This window comes from Kwoniella dendrophila, chromosome 2 (assembly GCF_036810415.1).
Source record: "Kwoniella dendrophila CBS 6074 chromosome 2, complete sequence".
NCBI lineage: Eukaryota > Fungi > Basidiomycota > Tremellomycetes > Tremellales > Cryptococcaceae > Kwoniella > Kwoniella dendrophila.
The window spans coordinates 207,627-229,723 of NC_089477.1; the positions used below are offsets into that span (position 1 = coordinate 207,627).

At 37.0% G+C, this 22,097-nt stretch overlaps 10 protein-coding genes across 10 annotated transcripts; 5 read left to right on the top strand and 5 right to left on the bottom strand.

Annotated features, from left to right (window-relative positions):
• Window positions 1-1,016: 1,016 nt before the first annotated feature.
• L201_001507 (uncharacterized protein) lies at window positions 1,017-2,117 on the top strand (the record flags this gene model as incomplete). The annotated part of the gene is made up of 1 exon (XM_066217296.1): window positions 1,017-2,117. One exon carries the CDS (start codon window positions 1,017-1,019, stop codon window positions 2,115-2,117), a length of 1,101 nt encoding a protein of 366 aa, XP_066073393.1.
• Window positions 2,118-2,614: 497 nt separating this feature from the next.
• On the top strand, window positions 2,615-3,721 carry L201_001508 (uncharacterized protein; the record flags this gene model as incomplete). The annotated part of the gene is made up of 1 exon (XM_066217297.1): window positions 2,615-3,721. The coding sequence occupies one exon, from the start codon at window positions 2,615-2,617 to the stop codon at window positions 3,719-3,721; it is 1,107 nt and encodes a 368-aa protein (XP_066073394.1).
• Window positions 3,722-5,436: 1,715 nt separating this feature from the next.
• L201_001509 (uncharacterized protein) lies at window positions 5,437-6,555 on the top strand (the record flags this gene model as incomplete). The annotated part of the gene is made up of 1 exon (XM_066217298.1): window positions 5,437-6,555. The coding sequence occupies one exon, from the start codon at window positions 5,437-5,439 to the stop codon at window positions 6,553-6,555; it is 1,119 nt and encodes a 372-aa protein (XP_066073395.1).
• A 440-nt stretch (window positions 6,556-6,995) lies between these two features.
• On the bottom strand, window positions 6,996-7,724 carry L201_001510 (uncharacterized protein; the record flags this gene model as incomplete). Its single annotated transcript, XM_066217299.1, has 1 exon — window positions 6,996-7,724. One exon carries the CDS (start codon window positions 7,722-7,724, stop codon window positions 6,996-6,998), a length of 729 nt encoding a protein of 242 aa, XP_066073396.1.
• Window positions 7,725-8,309: 585 nt separating this feature from the next.
• Window positions 8,310-9,230, bottom strand: L201_001511 (uncharacterized protein; the record flags this gene model as incomplete). Its single annotated transcript, XM_066217300.1, has 1 exon — window positions 8,310-9,230. One exon carries the CDS (start codon window positions 9,228-9,230, stop codon window positions 8,310-8,312), a length of 921 nt encoding a protein of 306 aa, XP_066073397.1.
• A 735-nt stretch (window positions 9,231-9,965) lies between these two features.
• L201_001512 (uncharacterized protein) lies at window positions 9,966-13,032 on the bottom strand (the record flags this gene model as incomplete). Its single annotated transcript, XM_066217301.1, has 5 exons — window positions 9,966-10,871; window positions 10,937-11,044; window positions 11,633-11,758; window positions 11,831-11,841; window positions 12,099-13,032. 5 exons carry the CDS (start codon window positions 13,030-13,032, stop codon window positions 9,966-9,968), a joined length of 2,085 nt encoding a protein of 694 aa, XP_066073398.1.
• A 410-nt stretch (window positions 13,033-13,442) lies between these two features.
• Window positions 13,443-14,588, bottom strand: L201_001513 (uncharacterized protein; the record flags this gene model as incomplete). Its single annotated transcript, XM_066217302.1, has 1 exon — window positions 13,443-14,588. The coding sequence occupies one exon, from the start codon at window positions 14,586-14,588 to the stop codon at window positions 13,443-13,445; it is 1,146 nt and encodes a 381-aa protein (XP_066073399.1).
• A 669-nt stretch (window positions 14,589-15,257) lies between these two features.
• On the top strand, window positions 15,258-15,983 carry L201_001514 (uncharacterized protein; the record flags this gene model as incomplete). Its single annotated transcript, XM_066217303.1, has 1 exon — window positions 15,258-15,983. The coding sequence occupies one exon, from the start codon at window positions 15,258-15,260 to the stop codon at window positions 15,981-15,983; it is 726 nt and encodes a 241-aa protein (XP_066073400.1).
• Window positions 15,984-17,996: 2,013 nt separating this feature from the next.
• On the top strand, window positions 17,997-19,727 carry L201_001515 (uncharacterized protein; the record flags this gene model as incomplete). The annotated part of the gene is made up of 1 exon (XM_066217304.1): window positions 17,997-19,727. One exon carries the CDS (start codon window positions 17,997-17,999, stop codon window positions 19,725-19,727), a length of 1,731 nt encoding a protein of 576 aa, XP_066073401.1.
• Window positions 19,728-19,862: 135 nt separating this feature from the next.
• L201_001516 (uncharacterized protein) lies at window positions 19,863-21,854 on the bottom strand (the record flags this gene model as incomplete). The annotated part of the gene is made up of 10 exons (XM_066217305.1): window positions 19,863-19,916; window positions 19,987-20,153; window positions 20,251-20,368; window positions 20,450-20,477; window positions 20,555-20,625; window positions 20,707-20,733; window positions 20,796-20,984; window positions 21,055-21,210; window positions 21,273-21,533; window positions 21,651-21,854. The coding sequence occupies 10 exons, from the start codon at window positions 21,852-21,854 to the stop codon at window positions 19,863-19,865; spliced, it is 1,275 nt and encodes a 424-aa protein (XP_066073402.1).
• Between the last annotated feature and the right edge of the window lie 243 nt (window positions 21,855-22,097).

Consider the following 22,097-nt stretch of genomic DNA (forward strand, 5'->3'; position numbering starts at 1 on the left):
TGCATCCGGTTACCCGATCTTGGTACCATCAAACGTCGTCATTCCCTTCGCGATTTCATTGGAAATTGGTCACTCAGCGATGGCACCGTCACTGTCCATAATTGCTATTGGGAAGAGAATTCATTCGAGACATACTCTAACAAGCTTCGAATCATCCTTTCCAACTGTACCTGTACAGCATGTCATCCATCAGATGACTTACTAGACTCAGAGAACTGGGGCATGTTTGGGGAGTGTCCTTTCAGTGCTAGAGATTTGGCTAATTACCTCTATTCAAGATGTATGGACACCTTCAGATATACCAACGAACCTCACATTCAATTTTACAACGTTCCCAAATGCACAACGGATAAACCATGGGCGACGATAGAATATGAGGTCAGAACGGAACTCGAAACTTCGCTTAAAACCCCCCCAAATTATAAAGTTGAGAAGATACTTAGAATTTGGAAGAAAATATTCGAAGGGTATAAAGAGGAAGGTAACACAATAATTTGTAAAGTTTGTAAAGCTAAATAGGCTTCTTATACAATTTGTTTCTTCAAAACTTTCCCGCTTATATCCTCTCAAATGCAATCCATTGAACGACCTGGTAATATGATGCCTATTATTTATGAAACCATACCTGCCATCTTGAAACGCACGGACCTAGTTTAAGCATGAAACGGGAAGAGATGATCACGTGATATATGCGATACACTGATGATCGAATAATAAGCTAAAGTCACCAGAGTTCAAGCATCTCTCGGGAAGAGCGTTACCAAGGATATATTCATAAGGAATGTTTCATTTATCAACTTATCATTTTCCATATGCAAAGAAGATAGGCTATGCCAACAGCGACCAAGTTTTCAGCGCATCTATACGATGACCAGGCTCTCTGCAATCATGACGACCTTTCAACCTCGCCCTTGTCATTGAATCGATTTCCACCCGATATTCGAACCATCATACTTTCTCACTTAGAATTACTAGATCGAAGTCAGCTTGCTAAGTTAATGCAAGCTTCGAGGTACATGCATGATTATTTTGGCAAGATTCTATACACCACTCTGCACCTAAACGGAAAATCGACAGAAGGAATTTGTCAGGGAATTATACTTGGTCCAGCACCACCTAAATCGCGAGCTGAACATTATTCACCACCTATACCAGAACAAACATTAACGTACAATAATTTCGCTATAGCTCAACCTCATCAGATCAAGTCACATGTACGGAAAATTAAACTATTCCAAAATGTTGAGAAGATAGTAATAGAGGATGTAGATGGTGTATGTAAATTATCGAGAATATTGGATCGTATAGATTTAGAATTTTTCCCCGAATGTGTTCAAACGGTAAAGAAAATAAATAGGAATGGATATAAAGAAAAAGGACAGATTTTCAGCAAATTAAAAACAGTGGTAATCACTGAAAAAGCTATATTGCAAAGTGTTAGAAAGAGCGAAGATGATGAAGATGATGATATTGAAGGTGGTGGTAGTGATAAAAGAATGTGTTGGATGTCATTAGGTCCGAAGCTGAAATGTGAAAATATATGTTTAACTTTCCCGACTAAGATGGAAGATTTTGTATGTTGGGATATAGGTTTTTATATTATTGGTAGTTTATCGAGCTGTAAATCGATGTTCATACATAGAGGTTACTGGGAACATAATCTATATAACCATCAATTTAACGATTATGGTGATGATCAAGACCACGGAAACCATAAAACTATCTATCATGTAAACTTTAGGAACTGTCTGTGTGATATGTGTATTCAACTTTCATCAAATAGCGGTACGATTAGACCTGGATCAGAAGATTGGCAAAGTTGTCCATTTACGATATTATCCTTTGTTGGTATTGTTCTTCAACAATTAGAGGATCAAGGTAGGCATACTCAATTACCCAATTACGTTTTTAGGAATGTACCGAAATTGATCCATAAGGATAGATCTTGGGGATCAGTTGAGAATCAGATTAGAACTGAAATTAGTGAAAAGCGACACAAACCACCTGGATATAGGGTTGAAAAAACAATAAAAGTGTGGAAAAGTATATTCGAAAATTTCAAGGATAGGGAGAAGAATAAGCTAGAAGTATGTCCTTATTGTGGAGTATCAGATTGATCGATCAGAAATTCGGATTGGGGAGATCACAACAGTAAGCTACTTGATTCTCTTTATTGCATTCCGATGGATCAAGATTAGATATCATTGTAAACCTTTATCTTGACTCTGGATGGGTGATGGCTAACCGAGGGTCCTTTGACACAGCTTTTACCGCCATCAAAGTGAATTAAGGTTCAAATCATTGTGTAAAGTGGGGAAGCTAAATAAACATATCCACAAGAACGATCATGGTTGCTTTTCTGATGGAAATCAAAAGATCAAAATCAGTCTCGGCTAATCACTACACGACCTTTCAACGAGACTATTCACTTCATTCTCTTGTCAGAATTACTGCGGATATAAGTCATGTAGTCTTCGCTCAACTTCGCATAGATACCCTGGTCATCCTTTTCAACCGTCATTTCAGTCACTACTTCACATTGTTTCTTGTTCTTTTCACAGACCAACATTCGAATCACGCCAATCGACCTATCGGGATACAGCTCAGAACCAACATGTTCTTCAGATGCAAGAAGAAGTCCAAGTCGCCTATCAATTCCATGAACCCCAGCTTCACTCCTTGTACAGCTCCGCCTGTCTACACAGCTAAACCTGTCGATAGAACCAAGCACTTTCTTGAGCTTTCGCCAGAAGAAAGGAAGACCATCAACAGCGAGTTATTCTCCACTTTAATCATCAATAAAAACAATGCTTCGACTATACTTCGTGGAGTCAACTCTTTTCATGTCGATCCCCTCGAGGATGTCGCTCGTAGTCAAGTAAATAATCTTATCATTCAAGATTTAGATGCTGCTCAAACTCTAACTCAAAAATTAGATAGTAACTATCTAGAACATGATATTGGTGGACACATTGAATGTAATCACCCAGAAAATAAAGTGCTTGTCAACATCAGGTCTCTGGCTTTTGGAGCTGAATTGGTTGCCAAGATAATTTCGTCAAATGATCATTTAGAAGAATTCAATATTCGGAAAATCCTTCAAGTTCTTGGTTGTATGCTCAAACCAACCCACTTATGTTTAGCTGCTCCTCATCACGCTCCAATCCACAATTCAGAAGATTTAGCCGAAGCATATGTAGATTGGAATGACGCTCTCTGTCATCGTATCTCATCTGCTGTCGAGAAATGGAATATTCAAACCCTTACTACTCATGGATTCATCTGTATCGATCAGGGATTTATGCCACCTTCGATCAAAAACATCAGATTCTTCTTTCCCAGTTGTCTTTTCTGTACCAACACCAATAAATTTGATTACGATGACGGATCAGAAGAGGAACAAGAATGTATCTGTAAAGAACAACTCAACCTCACTCTTTCTTATGCTATGAACTCTGACTTCTCAGGTATTGAAGAAGAATTCAAGGATAAAAAAATAGAATTGATCAATCTCCCTCATCTCGACCGCGACTATCTTAATCCATCAACTTTTCAAGAAGTATTCATGCATCAATACATTGTTGAAGAACTCGCAGACGAGGATTTAACTTTAGAAGACTTAAGAAAGGGTTGTGAGAAGTCATCTGAATGGCTCAAGAACCATGTTTCGATTATCAAGAAAAAAGAAGCTGAAGCTTGTATTTGTTGCGGAAAGAAGTGATTTCCCCTCGTAAGTCATCCTTGAATGAAATTATCATTGAGTCAGGCATAAAATTGTATATTAACCAAATACTAGTACAGCTTGTGAAAATCCGGTACAGCAAAAGAGGTCACTCAAACACGAGCGAGCTAAAAATATCACTTCATAATCTGGTAAAGGGTTTTATCCATACATATATACTTTATCATACATATCACACCTCCCTATAAGAAGTAAAATGTAAATACCAATTTATGCCAAAATGGAATATGCAATCAACCGTGCTACTCGCAATACATCATTTCACTTGTACTGGAACAAGGAATAGCTTACCATGGCAGTGAATAAAGATTGATTGTCAAATTGAATCCTTACAGCCCCGCTAAAGTAAGTGGTATCCAAGTAAATAACGCTTAAACGAGTTTACGTTTGATAGATAATGATGACTTTGAAAGACGCCTACACTCGCTATCTACTGGCTTCCCATCAATCAGGTAGATTGCAGACCCACTTGATCATCGATACCCTGAGTTTTTGAGTTTTAGTCTAGAATCAAAGCGGAAGACGTCCCTTGATTCAGCCTTATCGATCAATCATACTACCTTGGACTGCATCATATCGACATCACCTTGATAAAATAATCGATCAATACTTGAACTATCAGCCGGGACGCGTTTGACAGAAATGCTTCTGGATACACACAGACCTTATTGTACATTCGAGCTAGTCAACAATTATCAATCAAATTAGATCTCGCTTATCACAACACGCCTCTACAACGAGCCGATGATGTGTAAAGGGATTCCATATGTATGCATACACACTCATAGCTAACCGGACTGCTTGAAACAATGCAATTCAAGCTTATGGGAAACTTGTATATAATTCATATATCTGGAAACACTGCTATGCTCTACTCGAGTACCGAATGTACATTTCACCTATATCGCTATGATTGTATGAATAGCCTACTCCTTGTTGTTGCACACATATCATACGTACAGTATTAATCGAGCTAATCACAAATTTATCTGACTTCAGACTTATCATTCATCTAACCACCTAATTCGCTTCTTCCAACAAATAATGCGCTATCGTTTTTCACACGCCCCCTTTGATCATCATACTGATCACCCTGAGTTAAAATTCTAGCCTAGAATCAAGATTCAACAATATCCCTCAAAACACTTTGGAGCATCTTTTCCGATTGATTGTTTCGTGGCTATACTTTTAGCGTGCTCTTTACCCAGTCATGCTTGTTAGTGGCTCGTATATCGGATCAAGCAACATGAAGCTGAGTTTATGACCAACTGTTTAATCAATTAATCAATCAATCAATGTATCGCAATTTGAATGAAATGAGATAGAAGAGCTCCTTATTTCTCACAAGGTTACTTGATAAGCATTCGCGCTAAAATGTATCAATCAAGATCTATAGTGATCTATAGTAATCAAGTAAATCTCGCTTACAAAACACGCCTTTTCAGCGATGCAAATTATGATGCTATAGCTTGATTGTCACTACTATACTGAAACAGTTGACTGATACCTATGCTAAGAGAGACTACTCGTATCTCTCTGCTACTTAAAAAAGGCTCATCTCCTTTCCTGTTTCTTCTTTTCCACCTGATCATTCCATATCGTTCCCCTTGATATCATTTCTGTTTGCTATTCATAGAAACCGATACTTAGTCATAATGGTTAATCAAATTATTTCCTTATTCTCCTCCAACAAAATGACAACTTCCACTCACCCTAACCAAGCCAACAAACCACTTAACGTTCTCGAAATTCCTGCTAATCAACGCAAATCATGTATTAATCATTTGATTTCCACTCTTAAAGTTAATAGAACCAACTTGATGACAATCTTCAACAATATTGACAATTTAGCTATCAAGCTTCTCAATCAAGTGGAAACCTTAATTATCGAAGACGTTACAGCTGCTCAAGGTATAGCTATTTCACTCGATTCAAATTACCTCAAAAGACATCATAACGATAATAAAGACAATTGTAATCACCCTAAATCTAAAATCCTTATCAACGTTAAGAAAATTTCTTTTGGTACTGAACTTATGAACAATATTTACCAATCACCATCAAAATTAGATTCGTTCAATATCGATCAAATTCTACAAACTTTCGCTTGTATGTTGAAACCTAGTGATTTATGTCTTTCATCACCTATCAGACCTGAAAATGATGCAAGAGGGAGTAGAGTCGATTGCTGGGAGATCACTATGCCGAACAGATTATCCGTTTTTACAAACAAATGGAAATTACAAACGTACACAACTCATGGTTTCCACCTTTTCGACAATATGGATTTTTTTCCCGAAACGCTTCGAACGATTAGAGTCCTTTATCCTGATTGTCCCGGTCATCAAGAAGAAGATCAAGATCCACAAGAAGATGATGACGATTCATATGTTAGATACTATTCAGATGATGAGGGTGAATATCTATTTGATAGTGATGGATATTTTTTAGAATATTCACGTGGTGGCAACAGGAAACTTAGAAAGCAATCATCCCGCTGTGATTGCCATCCTACTGTTCGGGATCTTACAGTTTTCATGTTCGATTGGGAGTCTCTGGGTATCCACGATTCACTTAAAAATGTCAAAATTGAAGTAATCAATATCCCTTGTTGTCCATTCCGTTCTTTCACGCCTCGAGCATTCGCTGGTTTCATCTACAATGAGCATTTTGAACCTGGCAAAGAAGAAGTAAAGCTTGATGATCTCATAAAAGCTTGCCAAGATAATTCTAATTCTACTTGGATCAAGAAGAATCTTTTAGTTTCAAAGAAAGAAGTTGCGAATGCTTGTATCTGCTGTGGTGCCAAATAGGTCAGTAACGGGTGCAACATTACACACTACGACGACATCCTGATTTTTGCTGATTTATATTGTCTTCTTTACCAGTTCCAGCATTTGATGTTCAAGGATTTTTATATACCTTGAAAAAACCGTGATTTGATTTGTTGCTTTGAACTCTGATCTCTTTTTCTTGTCGTATTCTTGATGGCTATCTTATGAATATACCATGCATAAAAGAGTTCTTAAAGGATTTTACGGCTTCGGTGATATCTCAGTTACGCTCCGGGGTAAGCCGTGCAATGATCTACTTCTGTATATCGTCAATTTGTTGTCATTTACTGGTATGAGTTATGCTTAATAGCTTTGGAGTTCCGCTGAACGACTTCATTGTGCGTTGAATAGCAGGCAGAGGTACATGTAGTATATCCACTGAAAGATATTTTGCTCAACTAAAGCCTGAATATCTAAGTTCAATCTCCCTTCGCACCCCGAACCACCCATAACGGATCACTTCTTCTACCATCTTTAATGACTAATATCTCTATATCCCTCCAACCTGACCAAGCTAAATAATCCCCTACTAATTTCAATCTCTGATTTTCGCTTAGATTTAACCAAGGTTTAACGACTTTTGTTGGAAAACATCTATTACTTATAATAAGATGTATGTTACCATTGCTTTTCGTTATTTCTCTAATGTTTGATAAAACTTCTATTGGCTTTGTGATATAATCTATCGATACTGTACATGTCGTACTATCCAGCAATTCTCCATCTTCTGGTATACCAATAATTTGAGGATCTTGATTTAGGTCTTTAACTTGAAATCTACCTTTCAAAATGTCGTTCTTTTCCATTTCAGCTCTATTCATTCCTATTCCATAAACTTCCACATTGCCATCTTCAACAGCTTTCTCAACGGAAGACGGATAATGTGATATCCAACTTGTACATAAATCTAGTATTTTGGAGCCTTTTGATGTCGGTAAGACTTCACCAAAGTATGTTCTTAAACCTTGAATAGCTTGGTCATCTATATGAGTGACGAAACGAGGCTGGGAATAGAAAAATGTATCAGGTGAATTATCCATTGATTCTAGATCATTCGGAGAATATGGGAAAGGTGCTGTTATTGGAGATGAAGGTGTTTCATATGGAATATGTTTCCATGACGAGGTTGAAGAAGAGGACGAAGACATCATGCGATTGCTATTGTTGGGAGATTTGGTTGAACCGGATATGGATATACCGAAGAATGAAGCCGATATAATAGGTATTGAACGTCTGTAAAGACAGCGAAGGAAAGTGGTAGGCTGAGCGATTGGCATTCGTTGCGAGCTAGACACCAATAATGGATAATCGGATAGCGTCTTTGGGAGATCGTTAGTACTGTTCTTAGAATCCTTGAGTAATGTAAGAGGTAAGAAGTCTTGAGCAACGAGATCTATCTTTATCTCGATCGATGATATATATTTCAACAAGGTGGAGAGTGGAAGTGGAGGTGAATTATCAGTGCGACGGGATCAAATTGCTTAGCGGAAGTAGCGTTATAGCGATTTTACTCAGTATGAATACTGTTGCTGAAGTGAATATATGCATACTTAAAGATATTCATAGTTCATGTCTTAGTATATTATACAGTGCGAGTATATGTAACTTATGAGATGGACTTTTTCTGCGAGGAGTGAAATCATACCTCTGTGTAATTCCCCTCGCCGCCTGATCGTTCTAGTCCTAGTCAGGCGGAATTCATGGGTTGCATTTACTTATACCTTTCTACTCTGCTAATCTTGTATTTTAACTTTCAGATTTCGTATATCACTCAGAAGACCGGTCAGTTGTGACACAATGTGAGATTCTAAATTTCCGTCGAACTTTTTGTCAATTGTAATAGTATTTACGTGTTGACCAAATATCGTTTTTCTGGACGACGGTGGTGCTTCAGAAATCAAGATCCAAGTAAATCCTTCCACCTCCCATATTCTACACATCATAGCTAAATTCTTTAACCAAAACATCATAGTCAGATCTAATGGGATTGTTGGCTTCCATTCAGCATATACGAATTTAGGTTTTAATTTCGTTATTATTCTCGATAAAGATTTCTTATGATTTGGTTGATCACTAATTCCAGCTAATTCACCAAAATAAATAGGTTTTGGTAATTCTATTTTAGTAGAACTTAATAATTTAAATCCTAATGTAATTGTATCTACATTTTGAAATATATTTGGCTTTTCATCTCTATAATCAAGATGAGAATTATCGATTTGGATTTGATCCTCTTCTTTAATAGTTTTACCTAAATAAGCTGCTATTTCTCTTAAACCAATCTGATCTTTTATAACCAAATGTTTAGTTGAATTCAATAATCTAACTTTCCTATTCCATTTTGAGAATATATGTGAATTGAATGATAATCCATTACCATATTTCTTTAAATCCTCATCCCGTTGATCCAATTGTTGTTTTTCAGCTTCATTTACTAATTGTCGTAAATTCATTTTATCGCAATCCTTTGTCTTCCCTTTTGTGTACTTAAGTATTTTCTTTCTAGGACCAAAACACATCGATAAACAACCTAAGCTATTTATAATTTCTTCATCGGTCAATTTCGGTTTAGGTTCATTGATCAATCTCAAAGCTCCTTGAAATACATATTCATCACCACCTTCATCTATACCCCATATCGGAGGTAATGTCATTCCACTAAATATCTTTCTGATGTTAAACTCTGCCACCTCAAGAGTCTCGTACAGTACTGGTGAGAAAAGCTGATAGAAGTCTTTATTCACCATGATGAGAGTATATAGTGTTGTTTTGTCGCATGTTGACTTGACGAAACTGGTGAGGTGGACGAAAACTTCGGAAGGCAGATCAGCAATTCCAGCCGGCATTGGACGAGTTTCTTGCTTGGCTGAGAAAGAACTGATTGTTATTGTTCAGCGTAGAAAAGTGAGGATGAGAAGATAGATGAGATATATATATGTATACATATAAGAGAGGGGATGTCGTGCTAGGCATACTGAGAAGTACTTCACGTTTAGAACGTTATTAATCAGAACCAAACAAATCTATCCCCGGCTAAAACGGAAGATGGGAGGATGTGGACGTGAGAAGTGGAGGCAAGGTCTGTGCAACTTCTTGGCATCCCTTGGCGAGTTAAGAACGTGCTTGTTATTGCGTTTAGGATAAAATTGGGAAGTAGAATGATAAAAGAGACTTGTTTAACATGAAATGATACATATCAAATTTATAAACATGTCCATGTTCAGACAACATGAAATGATCAATTCTTACTGTACTACGTCCACGCTCAAACCAATGATCCCTTCTCCAGATTGAAAGTCTCATGAATTCAAAAGGAGTTTCTGTAGAGAGGCTATATGCAATCAGCTCAACAAGTCATATCAAGAGTGAATGTTTGCATTACTTACCATTCACTTCTTACCGCAACAAACACACGGTTCGACATTTTCCAAATTATCGATCTTGAGGAATTTCTCAAACCATCCCGATTCTAATCTTTCCTGCCACCGTTTGTCGGTAGCTTCCATACAATCTTCATATGAATCTTTACCACAAGTTTGATGCCAGAACAGCGACCTATATAATTCCTTGCCAGTTTCAATGATTTTTTCAGGTGTAATGTCATTATTTAAAATATCGAAACCTGGATAAGCAATTTCAAATCTAGTTTTTTCATCTTCTCTTGGATGTACACAGCACCAGTAAAATAAGTCGATGTGATAGGCAACGAAATGCAAGAGAGCTCCATCCTTTTGAAGTTTATCTAATGTGTTAGCTTTTGGTTTTATATCAGTAAGGAAGATCTTGACATTTGGTCGAGTGTGATGAGCTGGATGAGGGTATTGATTCATGTGATGAAATGTTGCACTATTAAATTTCCAATAACGGACCAAAAGACTTATAGCATATATGAAGCCATCATCATCATCATGATGTTTACTTGCGGCTCTATAGTCATAGCAAACATCCTTGCAGTTGAGACCTTTGGAAAGGATTGAGACGATAGGATGAGGTTCAGGCTCTCCATCATGGGCGCAGAATGGATAAACTTCATGAGATTGCAAAAGTCCTCTACCAAGACAGATGTTCTCGACATTCTTCAAAATCATTGAAGGAGCTTCAGGGACTTCAACTTTGACGTAGAAATGTTCATGTTTGACGAAGTTGTAACTTTCAGAGTCGATATATTCGGCAAATCGTTGATTGAGAGATTTTGCAATAGCTTCAGCACCTGCAAAATCGTCGATAATGAGTGATTTGACGAAGTTGAGAGCATCAATTTTTCGGTTATGTGATTTCAAAGCTTGATCGTATGACTACAAGATGATGTCAGCTTTTATAAGCTTACTCAACTGATTATGGAAAGTATCGATGTATTTACCTTGCTATGGTTATTTTTTACCTCATGCCATTCATCCTCATCTTCAACTGTATAATCTAAACCATAAAATACTTTCCCAATATTTTCTTTCTTGACTTCAATTTTTGACTAAAGGTGAGGAACAAAATGATCATACATATCATGATTAACTCCATAAAGTTTAGCAAGAGCTGAAGTATCAATTGATCGAGCGAAGTAGTCTAAAAGATAGGTTAACACGGTTGAAGGGAGTTTGGTGATATCGAAAGCAAGCAGAGACATTTTGAATTCTGATTGTGCTTTGCGTTTGGTATTGATAGTGGTTTTCGGATTCTCGGCTTTGTTTGTTCTTCCTTTGGGCATTTTGACGAAGTACAATAGGATGTGAATTTCGAAATTTACAAGATTTATAGACCGCAGATCGGTGTGTCCTTATGAAGAACAAATTAAGAATAGAAGAAGAAGAAGAAAGAAGACAAATCAAGTTACTTAAACTGTTTCAATGTGAGCAGTACAGTGGCTGAGAAGTTAGATTGAGTGAAACTGATGGGTTACTGTATTTACTTTTGATGGATTAATTACGCTAAGACCCCCTCCTTTAGCTGATGATTAGGTTTTTGATGTGTATATTACACGTCACCTACACAAACTTTATTTCTATCATGTTTCCATGTACTTGATGCATGATATCTGTTTACCATAGGCTATTTTACATACATGATCCGTATAAACGATATATGTGAAACAATGTACAGTATTCGATGATGAGGTTTGACCGAATCTTCTGTTCTGTGTAGCTTGGTAGAATTCTGACTGTTCAAGTTGGCCTATCAAGGCATATTCCTAGGGTAATCGTAATTCTATTCAGTTTCTACGATGTTTGAGACTAAAAGACCTTTATTCATGAATACTTACTCCTTTTTGGGCTACTTTTTGCCACAACAGATCCAGGGCTTAGCTTCTTTTAAACGAGTTAATATGTGTTGAGCTTTGCTTTTGGATAACGATTGATTGGAGCTAAGATCTGCGGTTGTAGCTTGGTATCGAACCTGAAGATCTTTGATCGATTTATGTTCTAGACACGGCAAGTTGATACTTTCTATCGTGTAGTCGTGATCCCAGTTTTCACATCCCAGCTTTGCGCAAGTCTGCGCTTCAATTATTCGTCGCCCATGACACTCACAAGCCATTTGTTCTTGTGAAGGTCCAATTTGGTTCTGGTCCCGTCTCTCGAAGTCCTTGAAAAAATGTCTAGTAAGAAAAGAGTTACTAAGACCAAATAAAGGTATCGGGTGATGTGACTGTACCATTCCATGCCAAGTCATCGTCTCCAACTTGTATTGTGTCATCCAAATATTGATCAAGATGGAGAAGTATATATCCTCTTCATCGTAATATCGTAAAGCATGCCAATTGGCACAGCAATGCTTGAGCTGAAGCTTTGCAAGTATCATGAGTACTGAGGTCATTTCGTCCCAAGCAGAAGTGTTAGGACTGGGAAGAGTTCCATTAGGTCTAAGAAAGTCTAAACCGATCGATAACGTTGTGACGTTACAGAAAGGCTTGAGTGTGTCTTGACTTTTCAGCTTGATCATTTTGGCTACAGCTTTACCAGCTTGCCAATCTTCCAAGATTAAATGATCTACAATCGAAAGAAGCACTAATTTCCTATGGATCGAATTTGACGCTTTGATATCGAGTAGAAAATCTTGAGAACCCTTGTCCTTTGCATCCGGGTGAGATCGATCTTCTGCACCTGTATGTTGCTGGATGCTGAAATCGGAACCATCGGCTGAATCGGGATCGGAATCGTACTCGATGGTCGTATCAGTCCCGTTATCGAATTCACCTTGAGTGGTTAAGAGTATATTGTGAAAAATCTTCTGTACATTGTCTTTATTCAGATTCAATCGTCCATAAAGTGTTCCAATTAATTCAGTGTAGAAGAATTTGGAGACCTGGATATACCTGTAAATGTGTTGTTGAGGATGTTCTTTGGTGAAAGAGAAGATTAAGGATATAATTTCTGGTGGGAGTGATGTTAAGCGGAAAGTCGGTTTGGTTTCTGCTGATTCATCGGTTTCATGAATTGCACTTTTTCCATTATTGGGTGACATTGTGATCGAAAAGTTTTACGCTGAATGAGTGGAACGTGAACTGGATATAAACTGGACATCATGAAATTACAGTAGAAAGTCGTATAAACCTAAAAATCAAATGTAAGTTAAAGATGATCAGTCAGTAATAACCATACCATATCACCTTAAGTAACGCAAGGTGGTACCAATTATGAGTTACAGCTATAAGCAAGGGGGTCCTTTGGGATTAATTGATGGTTGATTAAGGTTGACGTCAACCTTACATAACATAATACACATCGTAATCTATACTGTGTTCTATGTAATCTATAATCTATGAGTGATAGTTGGATCTTCTATAGCTTGTACAATATATTCAATACTTTAAGCGATACAACACAAGGAAGTTCAATATCCAAAATAGCGTAATACATACAGTACAGTTCTACCTATTCTTTAGCCGTTAAAGTTACCTTAGCTCGGTACCATTGATCTATTTTAACCCAATCTTCATCATCTAATCTACCTAATCTACTCCAAATCTCATCTACCAATTTATTCCATTCTAACGTAAACAAACATTTCAAACCTCTTAATTCTAAAGATATACTTTCTTCTCTTTCTTCAATAGATGAAAATGGTAATGATAGTAAATGTTCGATGAAAGTTGAACATGTTAATGATATATGATCATAATGATATCCACACCCACTTTTTATATCATCATCTTTTCCAAATTTTCCAGAAAAATAATTTCTATCGGTATTGGGTGATGGTAGGGGTAAATGACATTTCTCAAATGAATGAATCAATTTCTTTGATCTTGGTACAGGTCCAATCAGAGATCTATTTAAACCTTTCCAATGTAATTCATCTAATTCCCAGCCTAATGATAAATATGAAATGACTTCTTCAATACATGAATGTATATGTATCCGAATTATACCACTACCAGAACTAGGATAGTTTAACACTAACGTTTTAGGCTTGATGTTGTACCGTAATGCTCTAAGTATAGGTTGTGAAGGTATATTGAAAGGAGACGATCCCCATGATGAAGCATTATATATATCCGCTAATCCTAATATTGCTTTGGGTGTCAATTCTAATGTGACTAATGAAGAGAAAAGCAATGTTTTCAAATTGGGAAAGTAAGAATTGATAGGTGAGTGGTTGGATTTACTTGAATGGGTGATCAAAGCGCGAGAAACATATTCAGCTGAAGGTAAATCAACGATCGTCAGGTGTTTTGCGTATCCAAGTAATTGCGTTTTACTTCTATGTTCGGGAGTTCTTTTGATTGCTTCGGCAAATTTAGATTTACTCTGTTCTTGGTCTAGTCCAAAGAGAACACTCTTGACGTTTCCTTTGTGAACAAACAGCTTTTCGTATAAGATTGGTGCGAAGCGATCATGAAATTCCCAAGAACATCGTATGAGATTATGAAGAGATGATTGAGGTAAATTATCGAGAGCGAGAAATAGTAGATGAACGATATCGGATGGAAAGCGCTGAAGATCAAGGGATGACTTGTGGACGCAGGCGTTGTTTCCAGCCGAAGTGGTCTTACTGGTAGTTGACATGATTACAGTCATCTTGATTCAATCACTTATTGATCGATTGGAAGGGTATGAATAAACGAGTAAGGTGGAATAGAAGGATAAGAGGTATCGAGGCAATAGAATCTGTTAGATAATTATATCAATGTCTATATGAAGACAGCGATCAGAACAATTCATCGCGTACTCGCAGCCATCTATCCATCCTTTCCTGCAAACAAACATTTTCTGCGTTATACGATTTTTATAACCTGTTTTTCCCTGAACGCATCTTATCTGATAAAGAATCACCTTGGTATACCCCATCCCAATTTCGGCCGATGTTTGATATGAATTTCCAAAGGTTGAATTCACTTGTAGCTGAAACGCGTTAAAAGTGGGGTGAAGAGTTCCGGATATTTCCGTTTGTGCCGATATTGAGTGTTACGGTATTCAAGGTAACTGTTTGTCAGTGATGCAATTATGATCTTACTGCTCCGAACTCCAAAGGGAATCTCATATATATATGTATACGGTTTGCTTCATATATACTCTGAAAGTCATGGACAACGTACATCATCATTTTCTCTAGTTTCTATCACTTAAGGATATTGATGATTTCATTGATGTCATGTGCTCTCTCAAAAGATTTAACGTTTGACGAACGCTCATGAGGATTCATTGATATGGTCACATTCAACTAAAGATAAAGTTTATTATTCATTCATGGAATGGTCAAGTCATGTTAGCAAAGTAGAGGTATATCAAACCATTACGGAAATCTACTTATATCAATTACGTGATGTGCAAAAAAATAGATCAAAAAGAACTCGTTATCCTTTCCCTTTGAATATCTTTTTCAAAGGTGAAGAGAAGTATTATAAGGAAGAATTAGATTATATCTATAAACGTATAGAAGATCTTTCCTCAGAATTTCGATTGACTGATTACAACTTCCAACAAAATATCAAACCTTCTTTATTTGGTCTTGATCCATTATCAATCCACTATAGAAAAGTATATCTACTTTCAAAAGTGACATATCTAACCATCGAAGATTGTACTTCTGGTACTAAATTATGTCAAGCATTACATGCGTTAAAGAATCCTAATAATCTACCAACAACATCAAATGGGCACAATTTGTATCCTGCGGACACATTTCCATTTAATAATGTTAAACAATTAATAATAAGATCAGACTACTTTGGATCAAGCTACCTAGGTTCATATGAATTTGATGATCAATTTCAGGCTATTGAGATTTTATATAATTTAGTAAAGGAGATCAACCCATGCACAATTGATATTGAAAAATATCTACGTATACCTACTTGCCACTCTTTCTCCCCAAAAGAAAGTGTTAAAAGACAATGGCGTCTGGAAGAAGCTATAAAGGCTTTACAAGATAAATGGAATCGAAGCAAACATCAAGATTTGACAACCTGGTGATTTACAAATATCGCTCTATTACCCAAGAAATGATTTTGGCTTAAAATGGATTAGAATTTTCACGAGAGCCCGTGCGGGTGGGATGAGGACAACCCGCTTAGGAGCTGATGGTGCTTTACTCATGCACTCCGAACACTTCCACAACTTCCCTTCTTCCTTTTCTCTTTCTTTGTTGGTTATATCCTAACAAGTAATCACATAGTCACCTCAGTCTCACTTAAATACCCAACAGTACTTCGAGAATGAACCCTACCTACCATTCATCCAAAGAGCGGAAAGCCAATTCATCCTCCGATATGGAACCTACCCAAAATGACTCTCATCTTCCTGATCCGTCTTCGTCACCTCCTTTATCACTAAACCGATTCCCTCAAGAACTACAGTCAATGATCCTAACATACATCAAGGATATGCCGAAGCACAATCTCGTCGATATGATGATTACCTCCAAAAAGATGTATAATCAGTTCTGCCCAATACTTTATCATACACTCAAGATTGACCAACACAACGCAGCCAAGATCTTCCATTGAGTAATCTTATATACCAAGCCAAACAAGCGTTCTAGTGATTCCAAGCAATCCCAAGGAGAAGATGTGGATTTCGCTACAGCCCCTAAAGTAGTCATAGATGGTCATCATAGGAAGTTAGAAGCGTTTGTACACACTAGAAGACTTGTCTTGAAGGACTCTGTGTCGGAAAGATATCTCAACAAGTATCTGATAGTCGCCAGACCCGCCTGGTGCGGCGACCGCCCTGATCGCCACCCAAATGCGTTTACCAACCTAGAAAATGTATGTATAGGCGAAAATCTGATGGAACACCTGTGCCGTAATGTAGATACGGTCGAGTGGTCTGACACATATGATGATTCATTAACATTCACTCTGCGATCTCAGAAACTGTGTTGTACTCAAATATCTCCTCGATTTTGGTGCAACGAAGAATGGGTACGATGGAGGTTGTTAGTCTTGGAATGGATCGCGAGAGAACACGTCATAATTTATAATGGCTACTGTGATTCAAAGACTTGTTGGGAGGTGGTAGTTCAAAACGCAGGAAGTTCGTATTTCGCCAATGCGGCTGTGATGTTTGTCTATCGAATAATCCAGATAATCAAGACAGTAACCCGACACGGCCATTTACCATAGATACCTTCACTGCGTATATTGCAAGCTGGGTCAAATCGCCGATTTGTGATGACAGTCAGGAGACGAGGAGTCTAGAGCTGTACAATGTCCCTTTTTGCCTGACCCAGATCACCTGGTCCAGTATCGAGAAGTGTCTTCGCGCAAAGCTTGAATCGAAACGACCTCCTCTACGAGCCCTCAAGATCGAAAAGATACTAAATCATTGGAATAACCAGTTCGAGAGCTACAAAATTCACAAGGAGATTCCGGAATGTGATTTGTGTGGAAGAGGAAAAGCATAAATTTGACCAAGCCGTGAGTCATATACCTGGAATATCTTTCTTTTCTTCTTTTTGCTTATACTGACCTCTGCCATCTATCCACCTCCACCAGACATGTTGTGTACACAGTGGAACAACATCATCAAAGTGGTGGAATTAGGGGCTCATTTACACTGGAATGGTCAGCGAAACCTTCTTCCTTGGATCATCTCCCAGATCTCTATTGAAAAGTGTGATCAAATCTCATCTACGTATCGGTTTGCTTGTATCAGCGCTACATGTATCTCATCTGATATTCTCCCTTATTACCGCCTCTTTACGCATTAATTGTAGTTTGACGATTGAATCGGCGATGTCCGCTGATGGATCACGTTTCATGTATGATGAAGCAGAACCAAACAAACGTTTGAGGTTACATCGATTGCATAGCATTAAATGCGATGTTTTATGGATCTATATGTATATTTGGATACTAGTCGATTCTCCATCGTGTAAGTGGAGTCTGGCAGATTGATCATGAAATAAGCTTATAGCTGGGCTTTCCACCTACGTCAAGCAGATATTCAGCTCAGATGAGAAAGAAGTAAATACATTTCGAAAAAATGAACACCTCTTCATCAACCGCACCATTTGATCTCATCAAACTACCAAATGAAGTCTCTTCTCAACTCATGATCACACTTGCAAACGCATGTGAGCGTTCATCACTATTGGCGCTTATGAGGTTGAATAAAGATTTCTACGCATATTTTAGTCCATGGTTATATCGAAATATCACTTTGACAAATTCCAAAAATGGTAAATCGATATTTGATGGACTAAATTTCCAATCAGAGAGGAAATATCATTATGATAAATGGGATAAAGAGAGAATTAGAATGAATCAGCTATATAAGAATAAGAATAAGAATCCAGATGAGACTGGATTTTGGAGTTGGTTTAAGAAGAAACCTGTATTAGATAAAGATAATTTGGAAAGAAAGAAATATGGATCTTTGACACAGGTTATACCTATAGTAAAAGAATTGAATGCCCTACACATTCCGGATCATAACATTAGTACGGAGAAAGATGAAGATGGTATCAAGGATAACAAGATCGATATTAATAATTTAGCATCAAATGATCCTTTAATAGTACATAAGAGAAAAATGAATTTACTTGGAAATACAAAATGGATAACTGTATTAAGTTTAGATGGTTTAATTGAATTTTCAAAAATATTACAAGAAGCATATAAAGTTGATATGTATCAAACCAGAGATCCAGTTGATATTAAATCGAAAAAACAATTATTTGAAAATATCCATGGAATTTGTTTTAATTCGAATATTAAATTTGAAGAATATCCATCGTCAAATACGTTTACAATTAGGGAATATTTAAAACCAATTAAAAAACATTTAAAACCAAACCAAATTTGTATATTAATTTCACCACAATATGAAAAAAATCCATTATATCCAAAAACATATCCACTTCAATTAAATATGTCAATAAATGATAATACAACTTTAGGTAAATATTTAAAAGATATTTATGAAAGTTGGTTTTTGGATTTAGTCATTTATCATATTTCATTACCTAGAACCACATCTTCATCAAGTTCAACAAGTCTAGATGGTGGTAATAATAATTTAGATCCAACTAATTTAATTAATTCATTAATATCTATAAATAATTTACCTCAATCTAAGAAAATTATATTCAAATTTGATAATTGTTGTACAAAAGATCATAATCCTAAATCTGATCATATATCACCTAGAACAACAGCAGAAAAATATTCTATAGAAACAAATACGACGAGAAGAAGTTGGGAATTGATAGATTTACATTGTTGGAATATGATAGGAACTTTAATATCTAAAATTGATCAATTAAATTGGATTCAAAATTCAACTTGGTCAATACCAATTAATAATGAAGAAGATGGTAAAGAATTAGATAAATCAGAATTAGATAAATTCAAATTTGTAGATTCTCAAATTAGATCAAAGATGATTAAATATAAAAGAATAAAACCAATTTTAGAAATTCACAATTTACCTTGTTTGAAAGGATTAACATTAGATAGTTTGAGATTGGCTGCAAGTAAGAAATTGGTTGATTCAAGTAGACAACATGATCATGATCAGCATCATAATCAAGGACAGAATCCGAATGTATCTGTATTGGATTCGGGAGAAGACAATGTGAACCGTAATTGGATGGAAGAGAGAAATGAATGGCTGGAAAGCAATCTTAAGATAATTGAAAGCGAAGGAATAGAAGAGGAACAGTGTATGTGTCCTAATTCAATGTATGATATCGACAAGTTTGGAACGGCTTAGCATTGAGTATCGTAGTAGGCATTATAACTTGAAATATATACATATCTTATACATAGGGTATTATATTGGATTATCATAAAACTTCGTAAATGTGTTTTGCGATGCCAAATACACCCATCTTGCCATCTGACCGCTTTACTCGCTATCACTATCACCGCCCAAGAAATCAAGGACTGCTCCCAAAGCGGACTAGTGGTAGTGAAGTGTATTAGGTATCTATGTAAACTACATAGTGTTTTTGTGTTGACAGACAACTCACTTCCTCTTTGTCCAATTCGACATCATCTGCTCCTTCCGATACATCAGAATCATCTTCTTCAGGATCTGTAAGGCTTCTCTTCTTGTTCTTTCCCGCCACAGCTCTCGTTGTTCTCTGGCCAGAATTTGAAGACACTCCACGAGCAGCTTCGAAAGTCTGTACGTCGTCTAAAGATCACAGGTCAAGCATTTAGCAGCTTTATCGATGCGAGGTTCGATATCTCTTGGAAATATTGTTACATGGAAATGAGTGATGATGGCTTACCAAGTTCCTGAGCTAATTCTCTCTTCTCTTTTAACGATTTCGCTTTACCCAAAGTTGGATTACCTTTCATACCTAATGACGATAGTAAATTTTGTAGATGTCGTATTTGGGATGATGTCTGTGTTGGAAGTATATAAGTGAGGGATTTGACATGATTACCATCAGAAGGGATGTATGGTGATGAATATACAACACATACCGTAGGACAATCAGCAAATTCTTTAGCCCTATAATTACGGAATTTAAAAAACGAATTTATATAAGCTTCTGTTTTATGATCTTCACCATGAATTACACAGCTTACCATTGTTTCCGCACTCCACAAGCTGTAACGATTCGTTTGAGATCTGCTACTTTGGCTTCATCTCGAGAAAGCTAAATGATTGCATTGTCAGCCCTTGGAATATCTGATCAATTGATTATTAGTATGGATCTAAGTGGTAAAGGTGGACTTACACCTTCATTAGGATTTTTTTTCTTTTTCTAGATCCGCAATAAAGATATTAGCTATTTTAACTTCATCGGAGAACAACTAGCTGACTTACAGGAGCACTTTTTGTTCTCTTCCTGGAGGGTTCATCATCACAACTGAGATCGGCAGATCCAGATTTAGATCTCCTTCTACTTGAAATCTTTGAGCCTGATCCGGATTTACGTGATCTCGTAGGTGGTTCATCATATACCGATGACATGTCCGAATCATCTAATCTTGCTTGAGGTTCTTCTTCTTCAACCTGTAGCGATATATGATGAGCTTATGAACAACGGATATTGAAGAGATCGTAAGCTGGAATATCAACTTACTCCCTCCTCTTCCGCTTTTTCCTCTTCTTGATCTGACTCTACATCAGAATCGGCTTTCTTGATTCCTGATGAAGAGGACGATGGATTTGACTTGACTTTAGATTTACTTTTAGATGCCGAAGGTGGTGAAGGCGGTGGTTTCTTCTCTTCTTCATCCTAAAAGCAATTCATAAGCTTATCCAATATGTCGGTAGTAGATTTTTCTAACATGAGCTTACCGATTCAATTTGCTCTTCTTCTTCTTCTTCTTCCTCTTCGAATCCAATTTCTTCGTCACTTGAGGTAGGATCTTTGGATTTCCTCTTTTGCACCTGTCTCTGCTTTTGCTCCTGCTTCTTGTCTTTGGATTTGCTTGAAGATGTTGGTGCATTCTTCTTTTTCTTTACAGGTGAAGGGGAAGGTGGAGGGGATGGTGAGGGAGAAGGGTATTTCGAGCTTCCAGCTTCTTTGGTTTCTTCTAATTCATCGCTAGCTTTATCCTAGATTCAATTGAAGTAATTACGAAATCAGCCTCGTTCTGTCAATCAATACATTTACTCTGTGTAACCCCAAACTATTTTTTTATTTTTTCTATCTGATGAAGTAAGTTGGCATACCAAGGCATCCTGAACTATCACTTTAAGTTCCTTTTTCCATTCTCCACCCAAATCACCTTGGCTAAATCCCATAGCTTTCTCGATCCTTGATCTAGCTACCGCCATTGTAAATTCTCCATTATCGACTAATCCACCTGGTTTGGATGCTTTACGAACTATCTTTAATGTCTCTCGACGTAATTTCGGTAAGAGGGTTTTATCCATTTTGACCGCCTGTGTTCAAAGATTGTTACTCGAGCTTAGCATGAAAATTGGTGATTGCCATGAGAGTATGCGACGGAAATGCAATAACGGAAATACTGTGATATGTTTTGATAAGATTATAAAATGTTTGTAACTTAGTGGTCAAGTTAACTTTTGAGAACATGAGGAGAAGGTCGATCAACAGACGTCGCGTACAGGTAATCTTATTTCCGCCGGAAGTTTATCAGCCCTTTAGAACCAAAT